Raw genomic sequence first — 27826 nt, forward strand, 5'->3', positions numbered from 1 at the left:
CACTGGTTCAATGCAGTACACCATAGTTCATATAGAGACGTTGGCATTTCCCCATACACAGGGTGTATGCTGCTGGAAGTGTGTGTGTCGGAGAGCTCATGCAAACATAAAGAACACCTGATGATCTCGTGCTGTGGATTGATGGCAGCATTCGCGCGAAACTGAAAGTGCGAACCACTGCTTTTAACCAGGGCAAGGTGACCGGAAACATGACCGAATACAAACAGTGTAGCTATTCCCTCCGCAAGGCGGAGCATCAGTATAGAGACAAAGTAGAGTCGCATCGGCTCAGACACGAGGTATGTGGCAGGGTCTACAGTCAATCACGGATTACAAAAAGAAAACCAGCCCCATCACGGACCAGGATGTCTTGCTCCCAGACAAACTAAATCACTTTTTTGCTCGATATGAGGACAATACAGTGCCACTGACACGGCCCTCTACCAAAACCTGCGGACTCTCCTTCACTGCAGCCGACGTGAGTAAAACATTTAAACGTGTTAACCCTCGCAAGGCTGCAGGCCCAGACGGCATCCCCAGCCGCGTCCTCAGAGCATGCGCAGACCAGCTGGCTGGTGTGTTACGGACATATTCAATCAATCCTTATCCCAGTCTGCTGTTCCCACATGCTTCAAGAGGGCCACCATTGTTCTTGTTCCCAAGAAAGCTAAGGTAACTGAGCTAAACGACTACCGCCTCGTAGCACTCACTTCCGTCATCATGAAGTGCTTTGAGAGACGAGTCAAGGACCATATCACCTCCACCCTACCTGACACCCTAGACCCACTCCAATTTGCTTACCGCCCAAATAGGTCCACAGACGATGCAATCGCAACCACACTGCCCTAACCCATCTGGACAAGAGGAATACCTATGTGAGAATGCTGTTCATCGACTACAGCTCAGCATTTAACACCATAGTACCCTTCAAACTCGTCATCAAGCTCGAGACCCTGGGTCTCGACCCTGCCCTGTGCAATTGGGTACTGGACTTCCTGACGGGCCGCCCCCAGGTGGTGAGTGTAAGTAACATCTCCACCCCGCTGATCGTCAACACTGGAGTCCTCTCCTGTACTCCCTGTTCACCCAAGACTGCGTGGCCATGCACGCCGCCAACTCAATCATCAAGTTTGCGGATGACACTACAGTGGTAGGCTTGATTACCAACAACGACGAGACGGCCTACAGGGAGGAGGTGAGGCCCCTCGGAATGTGGTGTCAGGAAAATAACCTCACACTCAACGTCAACAAAACAAAGTAGATGATTGTGGACTTCAGGAAACAGCAGAGGGAGTACCCCCCCCCCTATCCACATCGACGGGACAGTAGTGGAGAGGGTAGTAAGTTTTAAGTTCCTCGGCATACACATCACGGACAAACTGAATTGGTCCACCCACACAGACAGCGTTGTGAAGAAGGTGCAGCAGCGCCTCTTCAACCTCAGGAGGCTGAAGAAATTTGGCTTGTCACCAAAAGCACTCAAACATCTACAGATGCACAATCGAGAGCATCCTGTCGGGCTGTATCACCGCCTGGTACGGCAACTGCTCCGCCCACAACCGCAAGGCTCTCCAGAGGGTAGTGAGGTCTGCACAACGCATCACATGGGGCAAACTACCTGCCCTCCAGGACACCTACACCACCCGATGTCACAGGAAGGCCATAAAGATCATCAAGGACAACAACCACCCGAGCCACTGCCTGTTCACCCCGCTATCATCCAGAAGGCGAGGTCAGTTCAGGTGCATCAAAGCTGGGACCGAGAGACTGAAAAACAGCTTCTATCTCAAGGCCATCAGACTGTTAAACAACCACCACTAACATTGAGTGGCTGCTGCCGACATACTGACTCGACTCCAGTCACTTTAATAATGGAAATTGATGGAAATTGATGTAAAAAAATGTATCACTGGCCACTTTAAACAATGCTACTTAATATAATGTTGACACCCTACATTATTCATCTCATATGTATATACTGTACTCGATACCATCTACTGCATCTTGCCTATGCCGTTCTGTATCATCACTCATTCATATATCTTTATGTACATATTATTTATACCTTTACACTTTTTTCATTTTTTTAAATTGTATAAAAACATTTTTTACCCCCTTTTCTCCCCAATTTTGTGGTATCCAAAATAGTAGTTACTAACAATCTTGTCTCATCGCTACAACTCCTGTACGGGCTCGGGAGAGACGAAGGTTGAATGTCATGCGTCCTCCGATACACATCCCAACCAGCCGCACTGCTTCTTAACACAGCGCGCATCCAACCTGGAAGCCAGCCGCACCAATGTGTTGGAGGAAACACCGTGCACCTGGCGACCTGGTTAGTGCGCACTGCGCCCGGCCCACCAGGAGTCGCTAGTGCACGATGAGACAAGGATATCCCTACCGGCCAAACCCTCCCTAACCCGGACGACGCTAGGCCAATTGTGCGTCGCCCCACGGACCTCCCGGTCACGGCCGGCTGCGACAGAGCCTGGGCGCGAACCCAGAGTCTCTGGTGGCACAGCTAGCACTACACTTGTGTGTGTGCGTGTGTGTATAAGGTAGTAGTTGTGGAATTGTTAGGTTAGATTACTCGTTGGTTATTACTGCATTGTCGGAACTAGAAGCACAAGCATTTCGCTACACTCGCATTAACATCTGCTAACCATGTGTATGTGACAAATAAAATTCGATTAGATTTGCCTAACCTAAAAGTGCACCTAGTTTTGAGGACGTAGGATAGTTTGTCTCTCAGAGAAGTCACGTCTCATTGTTCTGCTGCTTCACTAAAAGCAACCCTACAGTGGTATGTGGCTTTCATTTCTCTCAGCTCACCTGTTTGTCTCAACATGCTGGAAATGAAGTAATAATCTTCTGTTATTCACTGCGTCTCTCTCTTCCTATTCAACAGTGGTTATTCATGATGACGCCCTCTTGAGGTCAGTGTGTTAGGTGATGTTCCTGTTGACCCCGTTGTGACCTTGGTGGTTTCCGCTGGGACTAGACAATCGTAAGCAGAACTGTCAAGTCACAGAAAGATGACATCAACATCCCCCTCCCACAGCGACAGCAGCAGCGGCTCGTCCAAACATGGCAGCCATCAGGTGTGTGCGCGTGTCTCTCTGTGTGTGTGCGCGTGTCTCTCTGTGTGTGTGCGCGTGTCTCTCTGTGTGTGTGCGCGTGTCTCTGTGTGTGTGTGTGCGCGTGTCTCTCTGTGTGTGTGTGCGCGTGTCTCTCTGTGTGTGTGTGCGCGTGTCTCTCTGTGTGTGTGCGCGTGTCTCTCTGTGTGTGTGCGCGTGTCTCTCTGTGTGTGTGCGCGTGTCTCTCTGTGTGTGTGCGCGTGTCTCTCTGTGTGTGTGCGCGTGTCTCTCTGTGTGTGTGCGCGTGTCTCTCTGTGTGTGTGCGCGTGTCTCTGTGTGTGTGCGCGTGTCTCTGTGTGTGTGTGCGCGTGTCTCTCTGTGTGTGTGCGCGTCTGTGTGTGTGTGCGCGTCTGTGTGTGCGCGCGTCTGTGTGTGTGTGTGCGAGCGTCTCTGTGTGTGCGCGTATCTGTGTGTGCGTGTGCGAGCGTCTCTGTGTGTGCGTGTGCGAGCGTCTCTGTGTGTGCGTGTGCGAGCGTCTCTGTGTGTGCGTGTGCGAGCGTCTCTGTGTGTGCGTGTGCGAGCTTCTCTGTGTGTGCGTGTGCGAGCGTCTCTGTGTGTGCGTGTGCGCGTATCTCTGTGTGTGCGTGTGCGCGTATCTCTGTGTGTGCGTGTGCGCGTATCTCTGTGTGTGCGCGTATCTCTGCGTGTGCGCGTATCTCTGTGTGTGCGTGTATCTCTGCGTGTGCGCGTATCTCTGCGTGTGCGCGTATCTCTGCGTGTGCGCGTATCTCTGTGTGTGCGTGTGCGCGTATCTCTGTGTGTGTGTGTATGCGTGTATCGTGTGTGCGTGCGTGTGCGCGCGCCTCTGCGTGTGAGCGCCTGTCTGAATGAACTCCGCTCTGTCTCAAATGTCTTGTGGCGACATTACCATTTTGATGCTTATCTTGACTGACCTCACGTCAGCTGAACTGAAATGAACTGGCTATGGCCTGAATGGAGGGCACCTAGCAGCACTCCTAACCCTCCCTGCCTGGGTTAGAGGACACATTAAGGCAGAGATGCAGCCTCTCTTCCTCCATGTGGTTGTGTATGCGTGTAACCTGATGCGTCTCTGTCTACAGGACAGCTGGGAGATCATAGAGGGGCTAAAGGGTAACCCTGGCAACATCCAGGAGCCAGAAAAACAGGAAGGCTTCCTGCTCAAGAGGAGGAAATGGCCCATGAAGGGATGGCACAAGGTGGGTACAGCCTCCCTGACCTCTTTACCTCTTACTGCAGGTAAATCTCAAGTGTCTATCCTTGATTTCTTGCATCCTCTCTCCTCACCTTCTCTACATGCATTGGAGGAGAAGGTCATAGGTTATCTTCAGACCTTCTCCTCTTCTGAACTGAAGGATGTGTGGAGAGGACGTGAGGAATCAAGGAGGCACTTGGCTCTCTTTAACCCCTGAGTTACCTGAAGGGCTGGCACATGGAGATGTGAGAGGTGTTCTACCTGACACGTACATGGCGTTTATCTAAAGCTCTGATAAGACGGTTATGTTAAGTTGGAGGTGAAATTTGAATGGAGCATTTAACTGGATATCTTGTTCATGTAAAAAGCTTTTGTCCACAACTGTAATATCTAAAGTGTGACGTTATTTCCTTGGCCCAAAGCAGATAATTGAAGTTTGAACGTGACAGATGGATGGCTAAAACAGTTGATACTTTCTCTTGCTATCCAGAGATACTTCTTGCTGGAGAAAGGCATTCTGAAGTACTCAAAATGTAGAGCTGATGTAAGTGCCTGTTCAAAAGTATCTGTCAAGCAGATTCACAATTGAGTTAATGTATGTGTCATTGAAGGAGCGAGTATTCGCTCATTTAGTTAGTCTCTCTCACACACACACACACACACACACACACACACTGACCTTTTGCTTTTGTTTCCAGCTGAGGAAAGGCAAGCTGCATGGCTGCATTGATGTGGGGCTGTCTGTCATGTCAATCAAGAAGAAAACCAAGGCCATCGATCTGGACGCCAACGACAACATTTATCACCTCAAGGTTTCTCGCTCTCTCTCTCGCTCTCTCTCTCGCTCTCTCTCTGTCTGTCTCTCTCTCCCTCTGTCTCTCTCTCCCTCATCTGTTTAAATTACATCCCATCTCGCTGTCCAATAGGTGAAGTCTGAGAAGTCTCAGGAAGTGAAGTCACAGGAGTTGTTTGATGATTGGGTGTCGAAGCTACGACATCACCGTGTCTTCCGTCAGAACGAGATCGCCATGTACCCCCACGAGAGGCACCTGTTTCACCCCTCCTCACACCTCTCTCCTAACCTCAACGACTCCATGAGACGGGTACGCTTCTCTTTAGACAGGGATATGTGATACATTTTGTGCTTTCACCTTAATGGTTGGAATTTTGGAGATGGTAAGCTGACCCTAGATCTGCATCTAAGAGCAAACTCTTATGGATGCTTTTTGACTGACCAATCATAATTTCATTATTGTACTGTATAATGTATTTTATATGAATCACTGTATGTCTATGCATATTCAATTCATTGTCTCTCACCCTTCCTCTCGCTCTCTCTCTCAGCAGCACTCCAGTCTGGCTAAGCAGGCGTCAGTTGTCCAGCAGGCGAAGGTCAGTGCCTGGCTTCACTCCTCAGAAGACATGGACAGGTGCTGCAGAGGTAGGGAGATCAAACATCTCACCTGTCTGAGTCGTCATACCTTTCCTGATGGATCTCACCTTACTTAAGTTCTCTGTATCGACTCGCTCTCACCTTCTCTAATTCACGGCTCTCACCTTCTCTAATTCACGGCTCTCACCTTTTCTAATTCACGGCTCTCACCTTTTCTAATTCATGGCTCTCACCTTCTCTAATTCATGGCTCTCACCTTCTCTAATTCATGGCTCTCACCTTCTCTAATTCATGGCTCTCACCTTCTCTAATTCATGGCTCTCACCTTCTCTAATTCACGGCTCTCACCTTCTCTAATTCACAGCTCTCACCTTCTCTAATTCATGTCCCTCATTGTTCTCTGTCAGACTTGGAGGACTGTGAGTCTTACCTGTTGGAACTCAACCTGCTGCTGAAGAGTATGGAGGTTCTCCACCGCACTTCCTCTGCCCCCGCCATCAGCCTCATGGTAACACAACCTTTGCCCTTTAACCTTGACCCTAACCTTGACCCAGTACACATACTGTACTCAGCCCCTTTAACCTTCACTACACTTATTCAGACCCTGCTATGAGTACAGTAGGTATGCACACCTCTCCTAACCCCTAGACTTGAACCCTAACCTCTCCACTTCCACTGGGACACCAGGCTTCAACGTATGACATTCCCAAGAAGGAGAAGAGGGGTCCCAGGAAGTGGCGTTCAAAAAATTACACCAAAGATGCCCCAGCCACGCTACAGGTACACGCTGTTTTACATTCTCTCAAAGCAACAGCTGCTACCATTCCATGTCAACTTTTACCTGTGCTAAATCCTACAGACACTTGTTAGTGTTGCATTGACTAAAGACTACTAGAAGAACAGTTCTGTGTGACACCTAATACATCCCCCACCTGTAGTTGTCTTTAACCCTGAGATCTCTCCTTCTACCAGGTTCCTGGCTGTGGCTCACCGCCTGCCTCTCCTCATCTCCATACCTCCCACCCAAACCTCTCTACTGCTGAAGCCAACACCTCCTTCCTGGAAACCCCAGACTCACCTACTGATGCCAACCGCCTCCAGGAAGACTTCTGCAGGCTGGCTAACAACAGTGAGTCCCTGGTGTCAGATCGGCCCACTGGGTCATGTATAGGTATTTTACAGGCTGGGTTTGATGTTTAAAACACACTTTTTTTCCTCGCTCTGTGTGTGTCTCCCGCGCTCTGTGTGTCTCTAGTTCACTCCACTCTGCGGTCAGCCTATAGTTCTCTATCAGCAGAGAGAGACAGAGTGAGACACACTATTGACCTGAAGGCTCCTCCTCCAGCGCAGGTCATGGGCCTCAAGACCGGCTATGGTTCGGTGAGTTGGGTGTGTTTGAGAGAGGGCGAGTGTTCCACATCCAGGGGATGTGTTCCACAATACTGCACATGTCCAGTTTATTTCAGGAGATTGTTTATATACCAAACATGACATTGGGACTGATCTGAACCTCTGCTGCCAATCAACCTCTTCTACCAATCAGGGTCTCCCAGATGGATCCCGCCAACTTGTCCACCAGGCATCCAATGAGTCCATGTCGGAGTTCTTTGATGCTCAGGAGTACCAGCTGACCTCCAGCTCCTCTGAGAATGAGGTGAGCCTTAAGATCAGATTACCCAACCCTAACCATTAGGGAGATAAACAATGATCTGATCAGTCATTCATATATTTTTTTCTCTATTTGTCTCCAGGCTTCTGATGATGACTCGTATATCAGTGATGTCAGTGACAGTGTTTCCATGGACACCGGCTACAGCAACGAGGGAGGAAGCGAGAGACATGACTCTGGTATGCCGTGCATGGGCCAGCATATGAGTATTTCTATGACAAGCATATAATTTGTACGAGTGAGCAAATGTTTGCTACCTCCATTTTAAGTACCCCCCCCCCCCAGCAGGCTCAGGAGGAAGTGGTGTTCAGGTGGCCCGCAGGCGGACTACCCTCCCCTCCCCCCAACCCAGCAGCAGCAGTGTCAGTCTATGGAACATCCTCAAGAACAACATTGGGAAGGACCTGTCCAAGGTAGCCATGCCTGTTCATCTCAACGAGCCTCTCAACACACTGCAGAGGCTGTGTGAGGAGGTGGAGTACTCTGGGCTGCTGGATACAGCGAACCACACACAGGACCCGTACCAGAGAATGGTGAGGGTATAGGATGCAGGTACACACACACACACACGATGCCTAGCAACACATGGTGAGAGAATTTGGACATACTCACACCATGATTCTTATGATGCATTGTGGGAACCCACACACACAACCTCTACCTACACATGGTAAGTAACACAGTCTCTGCCTGTCTCTCTGTGTGTGTGTGTCCTGTGCTGCAGGTGTATGTGGCAACATTTGCAGTGTCTGCATATGCCTCCAGTTACCACCGCGCAGGAAGTAAACCCTTCAACCCCGTCCTGGGAGAGACCTACGAGTGTGACAGACCTGACAAGGGCTTCAGGTTCCTAGCAGAACAGGTAAACAGGAACTAAACCTACAGGAACAAGTTATCACTCACATAAAATAAACCAAGAATCACTGGGCTGATTCATTTAGTGCATTCCAAATGACCCCCTATTCCCATTTAGTGCACTAAATTTAACCAGGGCCCATAGTGCTCTGGTCATAACTAGTGCACTATATAGGGAAAAGGATACCACTTGAAACAACCGTTGCATAGGATGACTGAAGACTCATAACATTGTCAGTCACATGTCACACCAGTTGAACCCCCCTGTCTGTCTTAGGTGAGCCATCACCCACCTGTGTCAGCGTGTCACTGTGACTCTCACAACTTCACTTTCTGGCAAGGTGAGCGTCTATGTTTTCAGTAAACATATCACCACCGTTTCCTACTATTTGTGATTGTTATTGTGAGGGTTATCTGCTCCACTCACCTACTACCCCTGTCTATCTCTCTGTCCCATCTGTCTCAGATGTCCAGTGGAAGAATAAGTTCTGGGGGAAATCCATGGAGATTGTTCCCATGGGAACCACTCATGTGACCCTGCCAGGGTGAGTCTCTTTGATTTGATAGAATGTGTGTGAACGTCAGAGCTGCTTTCATATGAAATAGAGGTGTGTGTGTGACAGTTGTTTGTCATCCTCAGGTTTGGGGACCACTATGAGTGGAACAAGGTCACGTCCTGCATCCACAACATCCTGAGTGGCCAGCGCTGGATAGAACACTACGGAGAGATGTCAATCAAAAACACCAGCAGTGACGCCTGCCAGTGTACAGTGACCTTCGTCAAGGTGAGGAGATGGACTATACCATCCCAGTTACACGAAGGGTGTGTCCCAAAAGGCACCCTATGTCTTATACAGAGCACTACTACCCATAGGGACTCTGACCAAAAGTAGTGCACTATATAGGGAATAGGGTGTTATTTAAAACAGCCTAACGCAATTCAATGTAAATTGGCCAACACGTATGAACCCCTGGGCCAGCGTTTCCTAAACTCAGTCCTGGGACCAACGGGTGCCCCTTTCTGGTTTTTGCCCTAGCACTACACAACTGGTTCAAGTGATCAGCTCATCATCAAGCTTTGATCATTTGAATCGGCTGTGTAGATTTAGGGCAAAAACCCAGACACACGTCTTAGGGTCGCCAGGACCGAGTTGGGGAAACACTTGCACTGGGTTTCCGAGGGTATTATCAGGTGTAACAGCACCATCTGTTGGGGAACAGGAGGAACAACATCCTGGTGACCATTATCCTGGAAACCTTAAAAGTAACTAATGAGTGGTGGATGGATTCATGTATTATTTAGAATTCATCACATGATTGACAGCGTTTTATTGGTTTCCGATTTGTAACATCACATTTTGTATTTGTTTTGCGTCATTAGTTTAATTAGTTTATTATTCATGTTTTGCATATTTAATCCACAGGCAAAATCGTGGAGCTCAACGGTGAACAAGATAGAGGGAGTGGTTACAGACAGTGGGGGGCGTGTCATTCACTCATTCTTTGGCAAATGGCATGAAGGCGTGTACCAAGGAGACACACCCTCTGCCATATGCATCTGGAGAGCAAGTGAGTGACTGGCCGTCACAACTTACACACCCACATTCACAAACATAAAGTTGCATTCCACGTAAATATTATAGCTCATGATCTTTACCTTGAAAATAGTTTAAAATAGTAATTTTGTCACGTGTTTGTGTAGACCCCATGCCTGTGGACCAGGACCAGTACTATGGCTTCACTCAGTTTGGTGTGGAGCTGAATGAGCTTGATGCCGCCCTGAAGCCCTTCCTACCCCCCACAGACACACGCTTCCGTCTCGACCAGAGGTAGGACACAACCCGGGATTCTCTCTTCCTCTCTCAGTCTTCTTCCTCCTCTCCTCTCCGTCTTCTTCCTAGCTCGCCCTAATCCAGTATTCCTTCTTTCTCATACTTCCCTGTATTATATCACCCTTCTCATAGGATCCTTTTCACTCGAGTCTCTCTCTCTCTCTCTCTCTCTCTCTCTCTCTCTGTCTCTCTCTGTCTCTCTCTGTCTCTCTCTCTCTCTGTCTCTGTCTCAGGTGTTTGGAAGAAGGGAACATTGAGGGGGCTGAGGAGCAGAAGCAGAGGATAGAGCTGCTCCAGAGAGAAAGGAGAAAAGTCCTGGAGGAGAACAACATGACGCACAAACCACTCTTCTTCAAGTACGCCACCGTGTGTGTGTGTGCCTGCCTTTCTGTCTGATTCCAGCAGACAAGGGAGTTCATTGTTCACACATTTAGCCACGAAGACAGAACAAGGCTGTCTTAATTCTTAACTGCACAGTATCCTTTACAACAACAAATGGTTCCCAACATTTTTCGCCTATCCCTGAAGTACGCCCTCACGTGCATTTTACCAGTAAGCCTATGGTCTCATGAGTCTTCTCACGTACCCCGTGTGGATAGACCAAGTACCCCTGGTTGGAAACCACTGCTCTACAATATAGAAAAGATCTGACGGAACGGCACCTCTGTCTATATAACTTACCACATTGTCACAGGTCTGTCATGTGAATAACACTCCATTAGCCTCTGGGCTCCATTTTAACAAACCTAATGCAATGGTAAATCTAATTGGCTTACAAGAACTAAATAACATAATGTAGACCTACCTTTGCTAAATACGTTAACTTGAACCCATTTGAAGTCCACATTGTTCTAAGTCACTGTATGGCCTCAATAGCATTCACCCTGACATAGGGGCTAGGTCTACTGTAAATGACATTCACCCTGACATAGGGGCTAGGTCTACTGTAAATGACATTCACCCTGACATAGGGGCTACTGTAAATTACATTCACCCTGACATAGGGGCTACTGTAAATTACATTCACCCTGACATAGGGGCTACTGTAAATTACATTCACGCTGACATAGGGGCTACTGTAAATTACATTCACCCTGACATAGGGGCTACTGTAATTTACATTCACCCTGACATAGGGGCTGGGGCTACTGTAAATTACATTCACCCTGACATAGGGGCTAGGTCTACTGTAAATTACATTCACCCTGACATAGGGGCTAGGTCTACTGTAAATTACATTCACACTGACATAGGGGCTAGGTCTACTGTAAATTACATTCACACTGACATAGGGGCTAGGTCTACTGTAAATTACATTCACCCTGACATAGGGGCTAGGTCTACTGTAAATTACATTATATCTGAGCATGACAATAAGCGAGATTAAATTCATTATTTATAAGGCCTAAAAAGAGAAGGAATAATTTGAATCAAATTCCAAACACAGCCTATTTAAAACAAGTTATGTTACACTTGCAGGCACCATCATTTCTCCCGTGGGCATAGAACATGAAAACACTATGGAGACTATGGAGCATTTTACACACATCCAACAACGGCACCTGCATGACTCAAATAATGTGGGCCTGCCTACAATGCATATATAGAAAGGGAATGTCAGATCACTGTTCTACTCCTCTCAAACATTATATTTGAATAAAGCTTTGGTGATGAAGATGGATTTCCCAGGGGTCTCAGGGGTCAAACTCTTAGTCAACAGTATTGTCTACTTCACGGTCGTGTTGGGATGGACAAAAGAAAAGCCTTCATTGAGAGGAGAGGAGGCTTGGTTTTTAACGAAATGAAATGGCTGGGGGAAACATTTAGTTTTTTATGGTTCTAATTACAAAGTATAAAGGCACCAAAATCACATTAGGCTACTCTTGTTCAAATGGGCAGTGTGTGTCACAGCTGGATATGCTGTATCATAACCAACTGTGATACCATTAAAACCAGCTTTTGGTTGATCTTAAGTATCCTATCAGCACTGCTTGAAAATAGAAACTTGGATCATGTTTTTAAGGACACACCTCCAATATTTCCACCCCTCTGAGCGCAAGCGTGCTGATGTTAGACAGGTAAATTGCCAGCTGGGAAATGCCGACACGACAGTTTTTAAATAACGAAATTGCAAACCCAATGTGTGTTTGACACTAGCACCGCCTTAATTCCAGCCGAACATGGAGCCCCTCAGTGTCTGACTGGTCAAAACAACACCATTAAGTTGTTCTGTGTTGTCATGAGATCTCACTGTTCTACATGAAGGTGTACTGAGGGATTGTGTTGTACACTTACAGCCAGGTTATACAGGATGTTTGGAATATGTGTTAAGTTTTACATATATGTGACTGCTGTTTTTGTTTATTTAACAGGAAATCAAAGGATGACACGTGGCTGAGTTCTAATACATACTGGGAGCAACGGAAGGACCCTGGGTTCAGCTCTAGAGAGGACTTCCCTGTGCTGTGGTGACCCTGTAACCCCACAGGAGTACAGATCTAGGGTCAGATTATCCTTGCCCACAACAGACACAGGATTTTCCAAAACGGGGATCTCCACCTCCACACCAAAATTGCCGTCTGCATCACCACACTTCTTTACAGCTGTGAAGCCTGGGTCACTTAGTCGCCACAACAAGCAGCTCGAGCGATTCCACAGAAGATGCCTGCAGCGCATCCAGGGAATCACCTAGTGCCACCGTGTCCTGTACAGAAATACTTGTTAAGACCAACTGTGAGAGTATGGAGGCCACGGTCGCCCAACACCAACTGAGCTGGCTTGGACATATCATTAGAATATCTTGGGAGTGCTTACCATGGAAGGTCCAGTATGGCCATCTATATCTTGAGAGTGCTTACTGTGGAAGATCCAGTATGGCCAGCTATATCTTGAGAGTGCTTACCGTGGAAGATCCAGTATGGCCAGCTATATCTTGGGAGTGCTTACCATGGAAGATCCAGTATGGCCAGCTATATCTTGAGAGTGCTTACCGTGGAAGATCCAGTATGGCCAGCTATATCTTGAGTGCTTACCGTGGAAGATCCAGTATGGCCAGCTATATCTTGAGAGTGCTTACCGTGGAAGATCCAGTATGGCCAGCTATATCTTGAGAGTGCTTACCATGGAAGATCCAGTATGGCCAGCTATATCTTGAGAGTGCTTACCGTGGAAGGTCCAGTATGGCCAGCTATATCTTGAGAGTGCTTACCGTGGAAGATCCAGTATGGCCAGCTATATCTTGAGAGTGCTTACCGTGGAAGATCCAGTATGGCCAGCTATATCTTGAGTGCTTACCGTGGAAGATCCAGTATGGCCAGCTATATCTTGAGAGTGCTTACCGTGGAAGATCCAGTATGGCCAGCTATATCTTGGGAGTGCTTACCGTGGAAGATCCAGTATGGCCAGCTATATCTTGGGAGTGCTTACCGTGGAAGATCCAGTATGGCCAGCTATATCTTGAGAGTGCTTACCGTGGAAGATCTACACTCACTAAAGAATTCACCGTTAACTCAGAGGTTGAAGTCCTCATCGGATACAATGGACAAGCACACAACAAACCTTAACCAATACAGGGGTAACTCACAACTGACCTTAGATCAGCACTCGGAGACATCACTGGAGTCAAAGCTCTGACCCTGTGACTGGGGACTGCTGAGTGTCAGTGTGACCAAGACCAAAAATGAGCTTCCTGTGTCTGTCGGTGGATCTAAAATAGGTCTCGATCTCTTCATCCTAATACAGAGTTTTCACTTGATTCTTTGTTTAAAAGAAAAGAAAGCATCTTTAAATGTTTTTGTCATGTCTTTAGTCTTTCCAGGGACAGGGTTCTCTTCTTTCAATTTGATAATTTTCTCTATGTATGTTTTATTCTGTCACTGTAGTTCGGATGCAGTCCAGCCACCAAAGTGCCTTTTAATATGGAATGCTGTTCTACTCACAATAACCTGCTGTAGATGATTATGCAAATCCTCACTTACTATTGGTGAGTTGGTGCTTCTGCGAACTTATGTCATTCTTAATGTGGTCTATATAGAAGATCACTGGTGGGGTGTTGAGGTGTGCATCCCAAATGGAAACCTATTGTCTATATAGTGCTATTTATGGAATAAGGTGCACTTTATATGGAGTAGGGTGTCATGTGGGATACAGTCAAGGGTTGTAACTATTTAATTGTTCTTAATGTCAAGCACTCTACTGTAAGAGTATGATTATGTCCAATAACAAACCAGATTGTTTTAATACTCCTCAACCATTGGCTGACAGTACGTATGAGATAAGGCCTTATGGAACTTCATAACACCGTGTTAAAGCCTGTATGTTGCCCGTTTATGATCAGTCATTACTGTAAAATAAGATGTATGCTGTATACCAGTAAAGAATAGGGCCGTAGTATCTATGAAGATGAATAATAAACAGTGAGACTGTTATACTGTGTGTGTGTGTGTGTTGGATTGCAGAGGCTGGTGGGAGGAGCTGAAGGAACGGAGTCAAACCTCTTTTCCATATGTTTGTGTTTGAGACCGTTCTATTGATTCCATTTCAGACATTACAATGATCCTCCTACAGCTCCTCCCACCAGCCGCCTCTGATTGGGTGTTCGGGGGGGGGGGGGGGGGGGGGATCATCTTGGGTGCATTCCAGGGGATCATCTTGGATGGTCACCGCCTTCCAAAGTGTGTTCCATTATAGGGATAAACCATGTGATCAAAAGTCATGAAGTTTTGACTTCAGTTGACTGCAAGTTTCTGCAGTTGCTCTTCAAGTTAATCAGCCAGCGCCTGCATTGTGGGAGTCTGTATTGCCAACCAATCATTAGGGTGTTTTTGTTTGACCCATGAGAACGTGACCAAAGACCTGACTGGTCGCGAGTTCTCACGGGAAAATCAGTTTGAATGGTCATCCAAAACGGAATTCCAAGTCAGGAACTCAAGCTTCTTTCTAGAGATCTTTCTATGATCACTGATGTCATGATTTTGACCAGTTTTTTTTCAAGTTCCCAGTTGTCTTGAAAGCACCATGAGGTACACCACATGAGCAAAAGTATGGTGCAGCATGATTATCACTCCAGAGAATGCTTTTTCACTGCTCCAGAGTCCAATGGCGGCGAGCTTTACCCCACTCCAGCCAACGCTTGGCATTGCGTGAGGTGATCTTAGACTTGTGTGCGGCTGCTCGGCCATGGAAACCCATTTTAATGAAGCTCCCAAATAACAGTTACTGTGCTGACGTTGATTCCAGAAGCGGTTTGGAACTCTGTGAGTGTTGCAACTGAGGACAGATGATTTTTATGTGCTTCAGCACTTGGCGGGCCCGTTCTGTGCGCATGTGTGGCCTGTCACTTAGCGGCTGAGCCTTTGTTGCTCCTAGATGTTACCACTTCACAATAATAGCACTTACAGTTGACCAGGGCAGAAATCTGACTTGTTGGAAAGGTGGCATCCTAGGTCGGTGCTGTATTGAAAGTCACTGAGCTCTTCAGTAAGGCAATTCTACTGAAAATGTTTGTCTCTGGAAATTGCATGGCTGTGCTAGATTTTATACACCTGTAACCGGGTGTGGCTGAAATAGCTGAATCCACTCATTTGAAATGGTGTCCACATACTTTTGTGTAAAAACAGTGCCTTCCTTTTTGTCTTTTAACATTTTGTTACGTTACAGCCTTATTCTAAAATTGATTACATTTTTCCTCATCAATCTTCACATAATAACAAAGCGAAAACAGATTTTTTATAATGTTTGCAAATGTATAATAATTTTTTTTTAAAACAAACTTATTTACATAAGTATTCATACCCCTTGTGACGAGACTTGAAATTGAGCTCAGGTGTATCTAGTTTCCATTCATCATGCTTGATGTTTCTACAATGGCAGGTAGCCTAGTAGTTAGAGCATTGGACTTGTAACCAAAAGGTTGCCAGATCAAATCCCCAAGCTGACAAGGTAAAAATCTGTCGTTCTGCCCCTGAACAGGCAGTGAACCCACTGTTCCTAGGCCGTCATTGAAAATAAGAATTTGATCTTAACTGACTTGCCTAGTTAAATAAAGCTCAAATAAAACATTTAAAAACTTGGAGTTCACCTGTGGTAAATTCAATTGATTGAACATGATTTGGAAAGGCACACACCTGTCTATATAAGGAGCCACAGTTGACAGTGCATGTCAGAGCAAAAAAACAAGCCATGAGGTCGAAGGAATTGTCCATAGAGCTCCGAGACAGGATTGTGTCAGCACAGATCTGGGGAAGGGTACCAAAACATTTCTGCAGCGTTGAAGGTCCTCAAAAACACATTGGCCTCCATCATTCTTAAATGGAAGAAGTTCGGAACCATCAAGACTCTTCCTAGAGCTGAGCAATCGGGGAGAAGGGCCTTGGTCAGGGAGGTGACCAAGAACCTGATGGTCACTCTGGCAGAGCTACAAAGTTCCTCTGTGGGGATGAGAGAATCCAATCAGACTTTTTATAGTAAAGTGACCAGACCACTCCTCAGTAAAACGCACATGACAGCCCACTTGGACCAGAGAAACAAGAGTCTTCCTAGATTGAACCAAGATTGAACTCCTTGGCCTGAATGCCAATTGTCATGTCTAGAGGAAACCTGGCACCATCCCCACGGTGAAGCATGGTGGTGGCAGCATCATGCTTCACCATCCCCATGGTGAAGCATGGTGGTGGCAGCATCATGCTTCACCATCCCCAAGGTGAAGCATGGTGGTGGCAGCATCATGCTTCACCATCCCCACGGTGAAGCATGGTGGTGGCAGCATCATGCTTCACCATCCCCACGGTGAAGCATGGTGGTGGCAGCATCATGCTGTGGGGATATTTCTCAGCGGCAGGAACTGGGATACTAGTCAGGATTGAGGGCAAGTTGAACGGAGCAAAGTACTGAGAGATCCTTGATGAAAGCCCCAGTCTGAGGTCCTGAGTGCAGGTTAAGGTTCATCTTCCAACAGGACAATGACCCTAAGCACACAGCCAAGACACCGCAGGAGTGGCTTTGGGACAAGTCTCTGAATGTCCCTGAGTGGCCCAGACGTGAACCGGATCTAACGTCTCTGGAGAGACCTGAAAATAGCTGTGCAGCGACGCTCCCAATCCAACCTGACAGAGCTTGAGAGGATCTGCAGAGAAGAATGGGAGAAACTCCCCAAATCCAGCTGCGCCAAGCTTGTCGTGTCATAGAAGACTCGGCTGTAATCACTGCTTCTACAAAGTACTGAGGAAAGGGTCTGGATACTTGTGCTTTTTATATTTTAATAAATTAGCAAAAATGTCAACCTGTTTTTGCTTTGTCATCATGGGGTATTGGGGGGGGGATTATATTTTAGAATAAGGCTCTAACAAAACAATGTAGAAAAGTCCAGGGGTCTGAATACCCTCTGAAAGCCCTGTATAGTGTATGTTAAGGACTGTCAAAGATGTTAAGTAAATAAATATTGGTAGAAAATGATAAGGTGAAATAAATGGTCTACACCAATACCCACGTGCACCTGACAATAAACAAAGCAATGAGCGCTCTAAACAGCTGACTGCAAAAAATGATAAAGGAAGAAATACTTATCAAGGGAGCATGGCAAACAATGATAAAGGAAGAAAGACTTATCAAGGGAGCATGGCAAACAATGATAAAGGAAGAAAGACTTATCAAGGGAGCATGGCAAACAATGATAAAGGAAGAAAGACTTATCAAGGGAGCATGGCAAACAATGATAAAGGAAGAAAGACTTATCAAGGGAGCATGGCAAACAATGATAAAGGAAGAAAGACTTATCAAGGGAGCATGGCAAACATTGTGAAAATGAGCAAGTAGCCTACAAAGGAAAATCAATGTGTTTAAAGGAGTGCAGTTGAGGCCTAAATTCAGCACTACTGAGTGGACAGGTAGAGAGGTGTGGGGGTTTAGTTTGGAAGCTTTTATTTCAATATTTACCACTGTAAAATATATGTACCACTACATTTTTAACAAATAGAAGGGTTAAATTAGCATTATTTAGAGAACCCCAAAGTTGGACTTTTTGTTTGCCTTTAGGGGAGATAATGTTTCATTCAGGGGAGCTAATTCACACCCTGATTTTTATGACACTTTTATTGTCGTTGTTATGACACGATGTTGTAAAAAGTGTCCTTCACTCTCTGCCTTGTCTATCGTCTTTATCTACATGTACCGGATAATGCGCTGATGCATTTGTTTCTCGTGTGTGTGTGTGTGTTACAGCAATCAGGAACCTTGTTTTACCTTCTTTGTGTTAATCATTAGCAGCTGAAGACTGCTGTTGAAAGAGCAGTTGGGATGATGAATACAGAATGATAATGAGACTTGACTCCTTCCTCATATTGTAAGTCAAACGACAAAGTAGCAGTTCTGTTTGGGTTCCGATTATGTAATGGACAACTCCTGATTTCAAAAACACTGTGTGGAATTCAGTTTGCTTGACACACACACACACACTGCTCATGTGATGTCAATTACCACGGTATACACTGTGGGGGCGTGGTGGAAGCAGAGGCCCAAAGTCTGTCCTTTTCAAAAGTGCAGAAGTAGGACCAACCCACTGTCTGACTGACAACTCTCTGCTCCAATCGATACCGTAATAATGTTTGGATAGCCTATCGTATCGTTGTTGGTGTGTAGCGGCACTCATTTCATCAGAATGTAAAATAGAAAATCCAAGTAGCGGGGTAATTATCAATGGGTGGTCAACTGTTTGTCTACTACTGTATAACAGAGTACAACAGTTTCAAGTTATATGAACAGGGCATTTGAATAGTTTGGAACTTTCTTGCGCTGCTGTGCCTCAGGTGATTTACCAGTGCCAGAACCGACATTCAAAAAGTGACAGGCAACCGGACCGGTGGTGTTTGGAGACGCTGCACTCGATCCCTGTTTAATAAATCCAGACTCTACAACAAGGTAGGTTATGAACAAGTGTTTTTTTCGGCGTTGAATATACTTTATATTTTCATCAAATCTAATTGTATTTGTTACATGCGCCGAGTACAACCTTAACATGAAATGCTTAATTACAAGACAAGAAAATTCCATAACGAGGCTATATACGGGGGTACTGGTACTGGGCCAATGTGCGAAAGGTATAGATTAGCAGAGGTAAATTATAGTGTTTCTGTTTTACATACATCTCTTCCCACATACAAACCTCACATTTTATTTCATAATATGGTGTATTGGATCATTTGTTTCTATCCTCCTGTCCACATCCACTTTATATACATATGATGTTTACTGCTGAAAGTGATGTTTTCTTTCAATAACAGCACTTTTTCTTGCAATTCCTATTCAGAATCATGCTTTATTTAGGATCAGATACTTTTGGACATCAGCAAAGCATGCCTCATTTACAGTCATTAAAAAAAATATATATATATATATATATACAGTGCCTTGCGAAAGTATTCGGCCCCCTTGAACTTTGCGACCTTTTGCCACATTTCAGGCTTCAAACATAAAGATATAAAACTGTATTTTTTTGTGAAGAATCAACAACAAGTGGGACACAATCATGAAGTGGAACGACATTTATTGGATATTTCAAACTTTTTTAACAAATCAAAAACTGAAAAATTGGGCGTGCAAAATTATTCAGCCCCCTTAAGTTAATACTTTGTAGCGCCACCTTTTGCTGCGATTACAGCTGTAAGTCGCTTGGGGTATGTCTCTATCAGTTTTGCACATCGAGAGTGACATTTTTTCCCATTCCTCCTTGCAAAACAGCTCGAGCTCAGTGAGGTTGGATGGAGAGCATTTGTGAACAGCAGTTTTCAGTTCTTTCCACAGATTCTCGATTGGATTCAGGTCTGGACTTTGACTTGGCCATTCTAACACCTGGATATGTTTATTTTTGAACCATTCCATTGTAGATTTTGCTTTATGTTTTGGATCATTGTCTTGTTGGAAGACAAATCTCCGTCCCAGTCTCAGGTCTTTTGCAGACTCCATCAGATTTTTTTCCAGAATGGTCCTGTATTTGGCTCCATCCATCTTCCCATTAATTTTAACCATCTTCCCTGTCCCCGCTGAAGAAAAGCAGGCCCAAACCATGATGCTGCCACCACCATGTTTGACAGTGGGCATGGTGTGTTCAGCTGTGTTGCATTTACGCCAAACATAACGTTTTGCATTGTTGCCAAAAAGTTCAATTTTGGTTTCATCTGACCAGAGCACCTTCTTCCACATGTTTGGTGTGTCTCCCAGGTGGCTTGTGGTAAACTTTAAACAACACTTTTTATGGATATCTTTAAGAAATGGCTTTCTTCTTGCCACTCTTCCATTAAGGCCAGATTTGTGCAATATACGACTGATTGTTGTCCTATGGACAGAGTCTCCCACCTCAGCTGTAGATCTCTGCAGTTCATCCAGAGTGATCATGGGCCTCTTGGCTGCATCTCTGATCAGTCTTCTCCTTGTATGAGCTGAAAGTTTAGAGGGACGGCCAGGTCTTGGTAGATTTGCAGTGGTCTGATACTCCTTCCATTTCAATATTATCGCTTGCACAGTGCTCCTTGGGATGTTTAAAGCTTGGGAAATCTTTTTGTATCCAAATCCGGCTTTAAACTTCTTCACAACAGTATCTCGGACCTGCCTGGTGTGTTCCTTGTTCTTCATGATGCTCTCTGCGCTTTTAACGAACCTCTGAGACTATCACAGTGCAGCTGCATTTATACGGAGACTTGATTACACACAGGTGGATTGTATTTATCATCATTAGTCATTTAGGTCAACATTGGATCATTCAGAGATCCTCACTGAACTTCTGGAGAGAGTTTGCTGCACTGAAAGTAAAGGGGCTGAATAATTTTGCACGCCCAATTTTTCAGTTTTTGATTTGTTAAAAAAGTTTGAAATATCCAATAAATGTCGTTCCACTTCATGATTGTGTCCCACTTGTTGTTGATTCATCACAAAAAATACAGTTTTATATCTTTATGTTTGAAGCTTGAAATGTGGCAAAAGGTCGCAAAGTTCAAGGGGGCCGAATACTTTCGCAAGGCACTGTACATACCAGAACCATTAATTATTTGTTATTCTTATCTCTTTTTTTTGTTGGTATTTTCTTAAAACTGCATTGTTGGTTAAGTGCTTGTAAGTAAGCATTTCATTGTTGTATTCGGCACATATGACAAATACAATTTGATTTAATTTGATAAAGATTACCAATAATGACTGTATAAAAAAAATTTAAAAAATAATGAGCTATATTGTATGCTCCAAAAAATTGCTAAATTATATTATTTTATACTAATACAATTGCTCAAAGAACATTTTTGTTTAACACATAATAATAACAATTTTCAAAAAGGTAGTAGTCAAAATAGTTGACATAGTTGCCTATGACAACTTCATCTTACTTCAGTGTTTGAGGTGTTTGTGTGTAACTGTGTCTCCCCCTTCCTACAGGTGTTGTACCCCCCCCCCCCCCCCCCCCCCAACAGGTGATGTTTGCCAAGGCAACCGCAAACCTTGTCCGTCAGATCGACCCGGATGGAACTCTGATCTCTGTCTCCCGCCTTAACGACTCAGACAAATTGGTTCCCATGGCACTGGTCGTCAAGCGCAACCGTTTCTGGTTCTGGCAACAGCCCAAGTACCAGCCCTCTGGCTTCACGCTCAGTCACCTGTTGTTAGGAGACAAAGAGCTCACTCCAGGTACAGTAGAGCCATGGTTACTCCTCATAAACACCTCACATTTCATACACAGCTGTCTGAAACATATCTGGCCGTTCATACCTTACACTTAATCCTGCTGTCTGTCTGTCTGTCTTGTCTGGTCTGGTCTGGTCTCTACTCTTCCTACGCTCTTGTCCCTGTGCTTGATCTCTCAGACGTGTCTGAGTCAGACTTCCTGTCCTATGAGGGGAGGTTTGGAGACAACCTGAGTGGGAAGCTGGACGCCAAGGCTGGGAACGTCAGTGTCAACTTGGAGGGGGGAGGCTCCTCCAAGCTCCAATCATCATTCAGCAAGCTGAAGAAGCAGGATGTTGATGTACAGAAGCTACTGCTAGCCTCCAATGACAGGTGGAGTGTTGTAACAATGTGCAAATAGTTTAAGTACTAAAGGGAAATAAATATGGGTTGTGTTTAGAATGGTGTTTGTTCTTCACTGGTTAACATTTTCTTGTGGCAACAGGTCACAAATCTTGCTGCTGTGATGGCACACTGGTATTTCATCCAATAGTTATGGAAGTTTATCAAAAATCTCTGTCTCTCTCTCTCCCCCTGTCTCGATCTCTCTCCCTCTTTCTTTCTCTCAATTCAAAGGGCTTTATTGGCATGGGAAACATATTTACGTTGCCAAAGCAACTGAAATAGATAATAAACAAAAGTGAAATAAACAATCAAAAATTCAGCTAACATTACACTCACAAAAGTTTCAAAGGAATAGAGTAATTTCATATGTAATACTATGGCTATTATGTACAGGGTTATAACGATGTGCAAATAGTTTGTGTCTCTCTCTATCTCTGTTTGTGTTTCCTTCCTCACACCAGACCCAGTCTCTCCAGTTGTCTTCATGTACATCCCTTTCAACCTCTTTAACCTCCCTCTCTCTGTGTGTAGGGTGGTGGACATGCAGCACGTTCTAGTGCAGCAGTGTCAGAAGCATACGGAGGTGTTTGCTGTGTTGAAGGAGAGGGTCCTAACCACCACCCCCTGCTCCATCTCAGAACAGGTCCAGGAACAGGGCACCTGCCAGAGGGTTCTGGGACTACTGGGCAACCTGGGGACACATGCTGTACAGGTGGGTTATTATACGTGTCTATCAGATCTGTGTTCTTACATATTATTTATTACATGTTATTAAATGTGTGTATACACTACCATTCAAAAGTTTGGGATCACTTAGAAATGTCCTTGTTTTTGAAAGAAAAACAAATGTTTTTGTCCATTAAAATAACATACAATTGATCAGAAATACAGTGTAGACATTGTTAATGTTGTAAATTACTACTGTTGCTGGAAATGGCTGATTTTTCATGGAATATCTACATAGGCATTCAGAGGCCCATTATCAGCAACCATCACTCCTGTGTTCCAATGGCATGTTGTTAGCTAATCCAAGTTTATCATTTTAAAAAACCATTTTAGAAAACCATTTTGCAATTATGTTAGCACAGCTGAAAACTGTTGTTATGATTAAAGAAGCAATACAACTGGCCTTTTTAGACTAGTTGAGTATCTGGAGCATCAGCATTTGTGGGTTCGATTACAGCCTCAAAATGTCCAGAAACAAAGACCTTTCTTCTGAAAGTCGTCAGGTGTGTTTGCAGGAGAATGGCAGTATAGAGATGGACAGTAACGTTTCCTTGGAGATTCCCCCTCTCACTGTCATCGCCTACAGCCTCATAGAGCTAGAGGTCAGGAAAGACGGACACTATGGTGAGTGCGTTGAGTGTGTGTCTGTGTGTAGTTGTATCATGAAAGGCTGTGTGTGATGTGTGTGACCTACTGCTATAGGTACTATTACATTGCGGTTCTACATGATGAATGAATAATTGTCTTTCATTCTCTCTCTTTCTCTCTCTGTATTGTCAGAGCTGTGTCTCCAGCATGGTACTCTGGGAGGATTCGAGGCAGACTCTGGGAGGACCTCGCCGTCCCAAGATTCCTTTGATGCCCTGTGTGTAGTGGACGGGCTGGAGTGGACGGAGAAGGAGATTCCTGAAGGAGCACCACTCGGCACACTGCAGAAAAGTATGTATTTCTTTGTCCATCCAGCCACTCATTCATTCATTGCTGATCCAGGTCAGTTGATAATTGAGTTCCCTTTATTGTTGGCGTTGAGATATACAGCAGTTGATTTGACCAACATGTGTTTGTGTGTGATATTGTGTCAATATATAAAACAGGAAGTGAAATCTGTTGACAGCTATTCCACAAAAGAAATTGAGAATTGTCTTCTTCTTTTCATCAAATAAATGATACTGAGAGAGGAAGTGCAGTGCTGAGTTTGTAACTTTGGATAAAATATTTCATGTAACAATTGTGATTTACGTTGTTGTGATTTTTCACACAGAAACAGACGGATAATTTCTCTCTTAGCATTATTTAGTGGTCTGTTCGTTCTGTCGTCAGTGATGTGTCATCAGAAAAGTGAGCCCAAGAGTCGAGCTCTGATTGGTTATTTATCTCTCTCTCCCCTACAGACTTGCAGGGGTTGGACTTGGAGGTCTATGCAGGTCAGTTAGCAGTTCTCCCAGAGTCGACCCGGTTAGCTCTGTTCCAAAGACTCCTGGAGGTTCTAGTGGACAGAACCACACTCTCGGTTCTGGAACACATGGTAAGTGTCACAGGGCCAGGGCCAAATGTAGTGCATTATAAAGGTATAAGGGGGCCATTTCGAATGCAGCCCTTGTCTGATGGCATTGTTTGGTGGAGTTTTTAGACCAGGCACAGTCATATCTGACACAGTATGATTTGGAAATGATTCTCTCTCTCTCTTAGTTGGAGGGGTTGTGCAGAGGTGAGGAACCTGACCCTGCAGAGGTAAAGCAATTAGCTGTGACTCAAAACAAATCTGTTTTTGCCCTATTGGACTTGGTCCAGAAAGGCCCAACCAATGAGCCTGACAGAGCCTCCGCCTCCCCTCACCTGACCGCCACTCATCTGCTGGTCAGCGCCTTGGAGGGTGAGTGTATGTGTGAGTGTATGTGTGAGTGTATGTGTGAGTGTATGTGTGAGTGTGAGAGTGTGTTGCATTCTCTAACCCCTGTGTGTTGCATTTCTGTAGCGTTGCCTGAAGCTGCTCTGACTCTGCTGGGGGAATCTAGCCCTGTTCTCCTGGAAGCTCTCAACACTCTGGTCAGTATGATTTTATTCACTATATGATTCACTAGTCACTTTAAACGACTCACCATTCAATACTGAAGCCCTCAACCCTCTGGTCAGTCTGATTCAAATCACTTTATGATTCATGATTGACTTTATACAACTCACAATTCACTATTCACAAATAAGGCTTTGATATGAATACTCTGGGCAAAACATGGACAGAAATAATGAATCAGACACTAGTCATTATCTCTTCCACTGTAGATCCTGTAACTCTTACCAACCTGTGTTGTCTGTCCCACAGGTGACCAAGCTAAAGGTTAACAGTCAGTCCCTCCCCCTTGAGTCGCTGCCCCTCCCCCTACAGGATGAGGGGGCATTCCATTGGGCAGAGCAGCTCCTCTTCTCCTCCAAAGTGACGCTGCGGAGAGAGACTGACAGGCTGTGGGCGGAGACAGGAAGACAGCCAGGAGTGTTTCCATTGGTCATGTGCATCGCTGTGCAAGGACTGACATCTCTGTATGCTGGGAAAGGGTAGCATGCATAGATGGATGGATGGGTATGTTTAAAATGTATTACGTTTTATAAATTCCAGTGCATCGCTTGTGTGTTTGCCCTATATACAGTCGTGGCCAAAAGTTTTGAGAATGACACAAATATTAATTTCCACAAAGTTTGCTGCTTCAGTGTCTTTAGATATTTTTGTCAGATGTTACTATGGAATACTGAAGTATAATTACAAGCATTTCATAAGTGTTAAAGGCTTTTATTGAAAATTACATGAAGTTGATGCAAAGAGTCAACACTTCTTTTTCAAGACCTCTGCAATCCGCCCTGCATGCTGTCAATTAACTTCTGGGCCACACCCTGACTGATGGCAGCCCATTCTTGCATAATCAATGCTTGGAGTTTGTCAGAATTTGTGGGTTTTTGTTTGTCCACCCGCCTCTTGAGGATTGACCACAAGTTCTCAATGGGATTAAGGTCTGGGGAGTTTTCTGGCCATGGACCCAAAATATCAATGTTTTGTTCACCGAGTCACTTAGTTATCACTTTTGCCTCATGGCAAGGTGCTCCATCATGCTGGAAAAGGCATTGTTCATCACCAAACTGTTCCCGGATGGTTGGGAGAAGTTGCTCACGGAGGATGTGTTGGTACCATTCTTTATTCATGGATGTGTTCTTAGGCAAAATTGTGAGTGAGTCCACTCCCTTTTGCTGAGAAGCAACCCCACACATGAATGGCCTCAGGATGCTTTACTGTTGGCATGACACAGGACTGATGGTAGCGCTCACCTTGTCTTCAAGCTTTTATCCGGATGTCCCAAACAATCGGAAAGGGGATTCATCAGAGAAAAGGACTTTACCCCAGTCCTCAGCAGTCCAATCCCTGTACCTTTTGCAGAATATCAGTCTGTCCCTGATGTTTTTCCTGGAGAGAAGTGGCTTCTTTGCTGCCCTTCTTGACAGCAGGCCATCCTTCAAAAGTCTTCGCCTCACTGTGCGTGCAGATGCACTCACACCTGCCTGCTGCCATTCCTGAGCAAGCTCTATACTGATGGTGCCCCGATCCCGCAGCTGAATCAACTTTAGGAGACGGTCTTGGCGCTTGCTGGACTTTCTGGGCTCCCTGAAGCCTTCTTCACAACAATTGAACCGCTCTCCTTGAAATTCTTGATGATCCAATAAATGGTTGATTTAGATGCAATCTTACTGGCAGCAATATCCTTGCCTGTAAAGCCCTTTCTGTGCAAATCAATGATGACGACACGTGTTTCCTTGCAGGTAACCATGATTGACAGAGGAAGAACAATGATTCCAAGCACCACCCTCCTTTTGAAGCTTCCAGTCTGTTATTCGAACTCAATCAGCATGACAGAGTGATCTCCAGCCTTGTGCTCGTCAACACTCACACCTGTGTTAACAAGAGAATCCCTGACATGATGTCTGCTGGTCCTTTTGTGGCAGGGCTGAAATGCAGTGGAAATGTTTTTATGGGATTTGCATGGCAAAGAGGGACTTTGCAATTCATCTGATCACTCTTCATAACATTCTGGAGTATCTGCAAATTGCCATCATACAAACTGAGGCAGCAGACTTTGTGAAAATTAATATTTGTCTTTCTCACAACCTTTGGCCACGCCTGTACACTCAATGAATTATGTATTTCTGGAGAAACTTATAAAAAGCTGTAAGAGAATCTACTCCAGAATAGATTTTCAGAAAGTTTAATGTGTTTGGAAAGAAATTGAAAGGCGAAGTCATTTGTGATTGAGTCGACATACCATTTACCGTGAACGGCGTCTCCACTAAAGCAGGAGAATTGCCTTAAAATGTAAAGCTGAACTTATGCAATGCGCATTGAATAGAGACCTCACAGTATATTACCTCTACATTTAATGTAGAAGTGTTTATAAATATATTATATTCTTATTTACAATAAAAGTGACTCAAATGACACAATGCATAATTTTGTACTGAAGAATGTTTGTTTCAAATCCTTGTTTTGTTTTTCACGTTTTGTGTTTGCTTTTCATGTATTGTGCAATTGCTATGTATATAGTTACAGGTAACTGCCAAAATAAAGGAAACATCAACATAAAGTGTCTTAATATAGGATTGGTCCACCGCAATCCAGAACAGTTTCAATGTGCCTTGGCATGATTCTACAAGTGTCTGGAACTCTATTGGAGGGATGTGACACCATTCTTCCACCAGAAATTCCATAATTTGGTGTTTTGTTGATGGTGGTGGAAAACGCTGTCTCAGGCGCCACTCCAGAATCTTCCATGAGTTTAATTAGGTTGAGATCTGGTGTCTGAGACGGCCATGGCGTATGGCTTACATCGTTTTCATGCTCAACAAACCTTTCAGGCACATCTTGTGCCCTGTGGATGGGGGCATTGTCATCCCATGGGGGCATAGCCATGGTAGCCAAAATATCCAGCATGTTTATACATGACCCTAAGCATGATGGGA

The 27826-nt window shown here is 45.0% G+C and overlaps 2 protein-coding genes across 9 annotated transcripts in view; both read left to right on the top strand.

Annotated features, from left to right (window-relative positions):
- The window catches only part of LOC139392049 (oxysterol-binding protein-related protein 3-like), a 30175-nt gene extending 15688 nt beyond the window's left edge, over nt 1-14487 (top strand). For 2 of the 8 annotated variants that reach the window (XM_071139702.1, XM_071139701.1), the window contains 21 exons: nt 2909-3101; nt 4199-4315; nt 4802-4855; nt 5010-5123; nt 5238-5414; nt 5656-5752; nt 6112-6212; nt 6392-6484; nt 6677-6833; nt 6960-7084; nt 7248-7358; nt 7456-7552; nt 7659-7906; nt 8098-8235; nt 8506-8569; nt 8695-8773; nt 8869-9013; nt 9653-9797; nt 9931-10057; nt 10294-10416; nt 12433-14487. In XM_071139702.1, coding sequence (XP_070995803.1) covers nt 3036-3101; nt 4199-4315; nt 4802-4855; nt 5010-5123; nt 5238-5414; nt 5656-5752; nt 6112-6212; nt 6392-6484; nt 6677-6833; nt 6960-7084; nt 7248-7358; nt 7456-7552; nt 7659-7906; nt 8098-8235; nt 8506-8569; nt 8695-8773; nt 8869-9013; nt 9653-9797; nt 9931-10057; nt 10294-10416; nt 12433-12532 — 2478 coding nt within the window. In that variant the 5' untranslated portion in view covers nt 2909-3035 and the 3' untranslated portion in view covers nt 12533-14487. The remainder of the gene's footprint in view (nt 1-2908; nt 3102-4198; nt 4316-4801; nt 4856-5009; nt 5124-5237; nt 5415-5655; nt 5753-6111; nt 6213-6391; nt 6485-6676; nt 6834-6959; nt 7085-7247; nt 7359-7455; nt 7553-7658; nt 7907-8097; nt 8236-8505; nt 8570-8694; nt 8774-8868; nt 9014-9652; nt 9798-9930; nt 10058-10293; nt 10417-12432) is intronic. The other 6 variants (XM_071139705.1, XM_071139706.1, XM_071139704.1 and 3 more) reach the window with 3 other exon arrangements.
- Nucleotides 14488-18710: 4223 nt separating this feature from the next.
- On the top strand, nt 18711-27450 carry LOC139391685 (gasdermin-E-like). The gene is made up of 11 exons (XM_071139128.1): nt 18711-18973; nt 21476-21724; nt 21901-22093; nt 22637-22817; nt 23347-23455; nt 23612-23770; nt 24223-24356; nt 24521-24704; nt 24807-24877; nt 25152-25406; nt 26633-27450. Exons 2-10 carry the CDS (start codon nt 21514-21516, stop codon nt 25383-25385), a joined length of 1476 nt encoding a protein of 491 aa, XP_070995229.1. The 5' UTR covers nt 18711-18973; nt 21476-21513; the 3' UTR covers nt 25386-25406; nt 26633-27450.
- Nucleotides 27451-27826: the final 376 nt, after the last annotated feature.

Source organism: Oncorhynchus clarkii, chromosome 32, assembly GCF_045791955.1.
Source record: "Oncorhynchus clarkii lewisi isolate Uvic-CL-2024 chromosome 32, UVic_Ocla_1.0, whole genome shotgun sequence".
NCBI lineage: Eukaryota > Metazoa > Chordata > Actinopteri > Salmoniformes > Salmonidae > Oncorhynchus > Oncorhynchus clarkii.

Excerpts from the sequence above, each read along its gene's own strand:
- LOC139391685 (XM_071139128.1), top strand. The coding sequence starts at position 21,514 with ATGTTTGCCAAGGCAACCGCAAACCTTGTCCGTCAGATCGACCCGGAT. Across the intron at positions 22,818-23,346 it reads TGGGGACACATGCTGTACAG|GAGAATGGCAGTATAGAGAT; the intron begins GTGGGTTATTAT and ends GTGTGTTTGCAG. Across the intron at positions 24,878-25,151 it reads TGGAAGCTCTCAACACTCTG|GTGACCAAGCTAAAGGTTAA; the intron begins GTCAGTATGATT and ends TCTGTCCCACAG.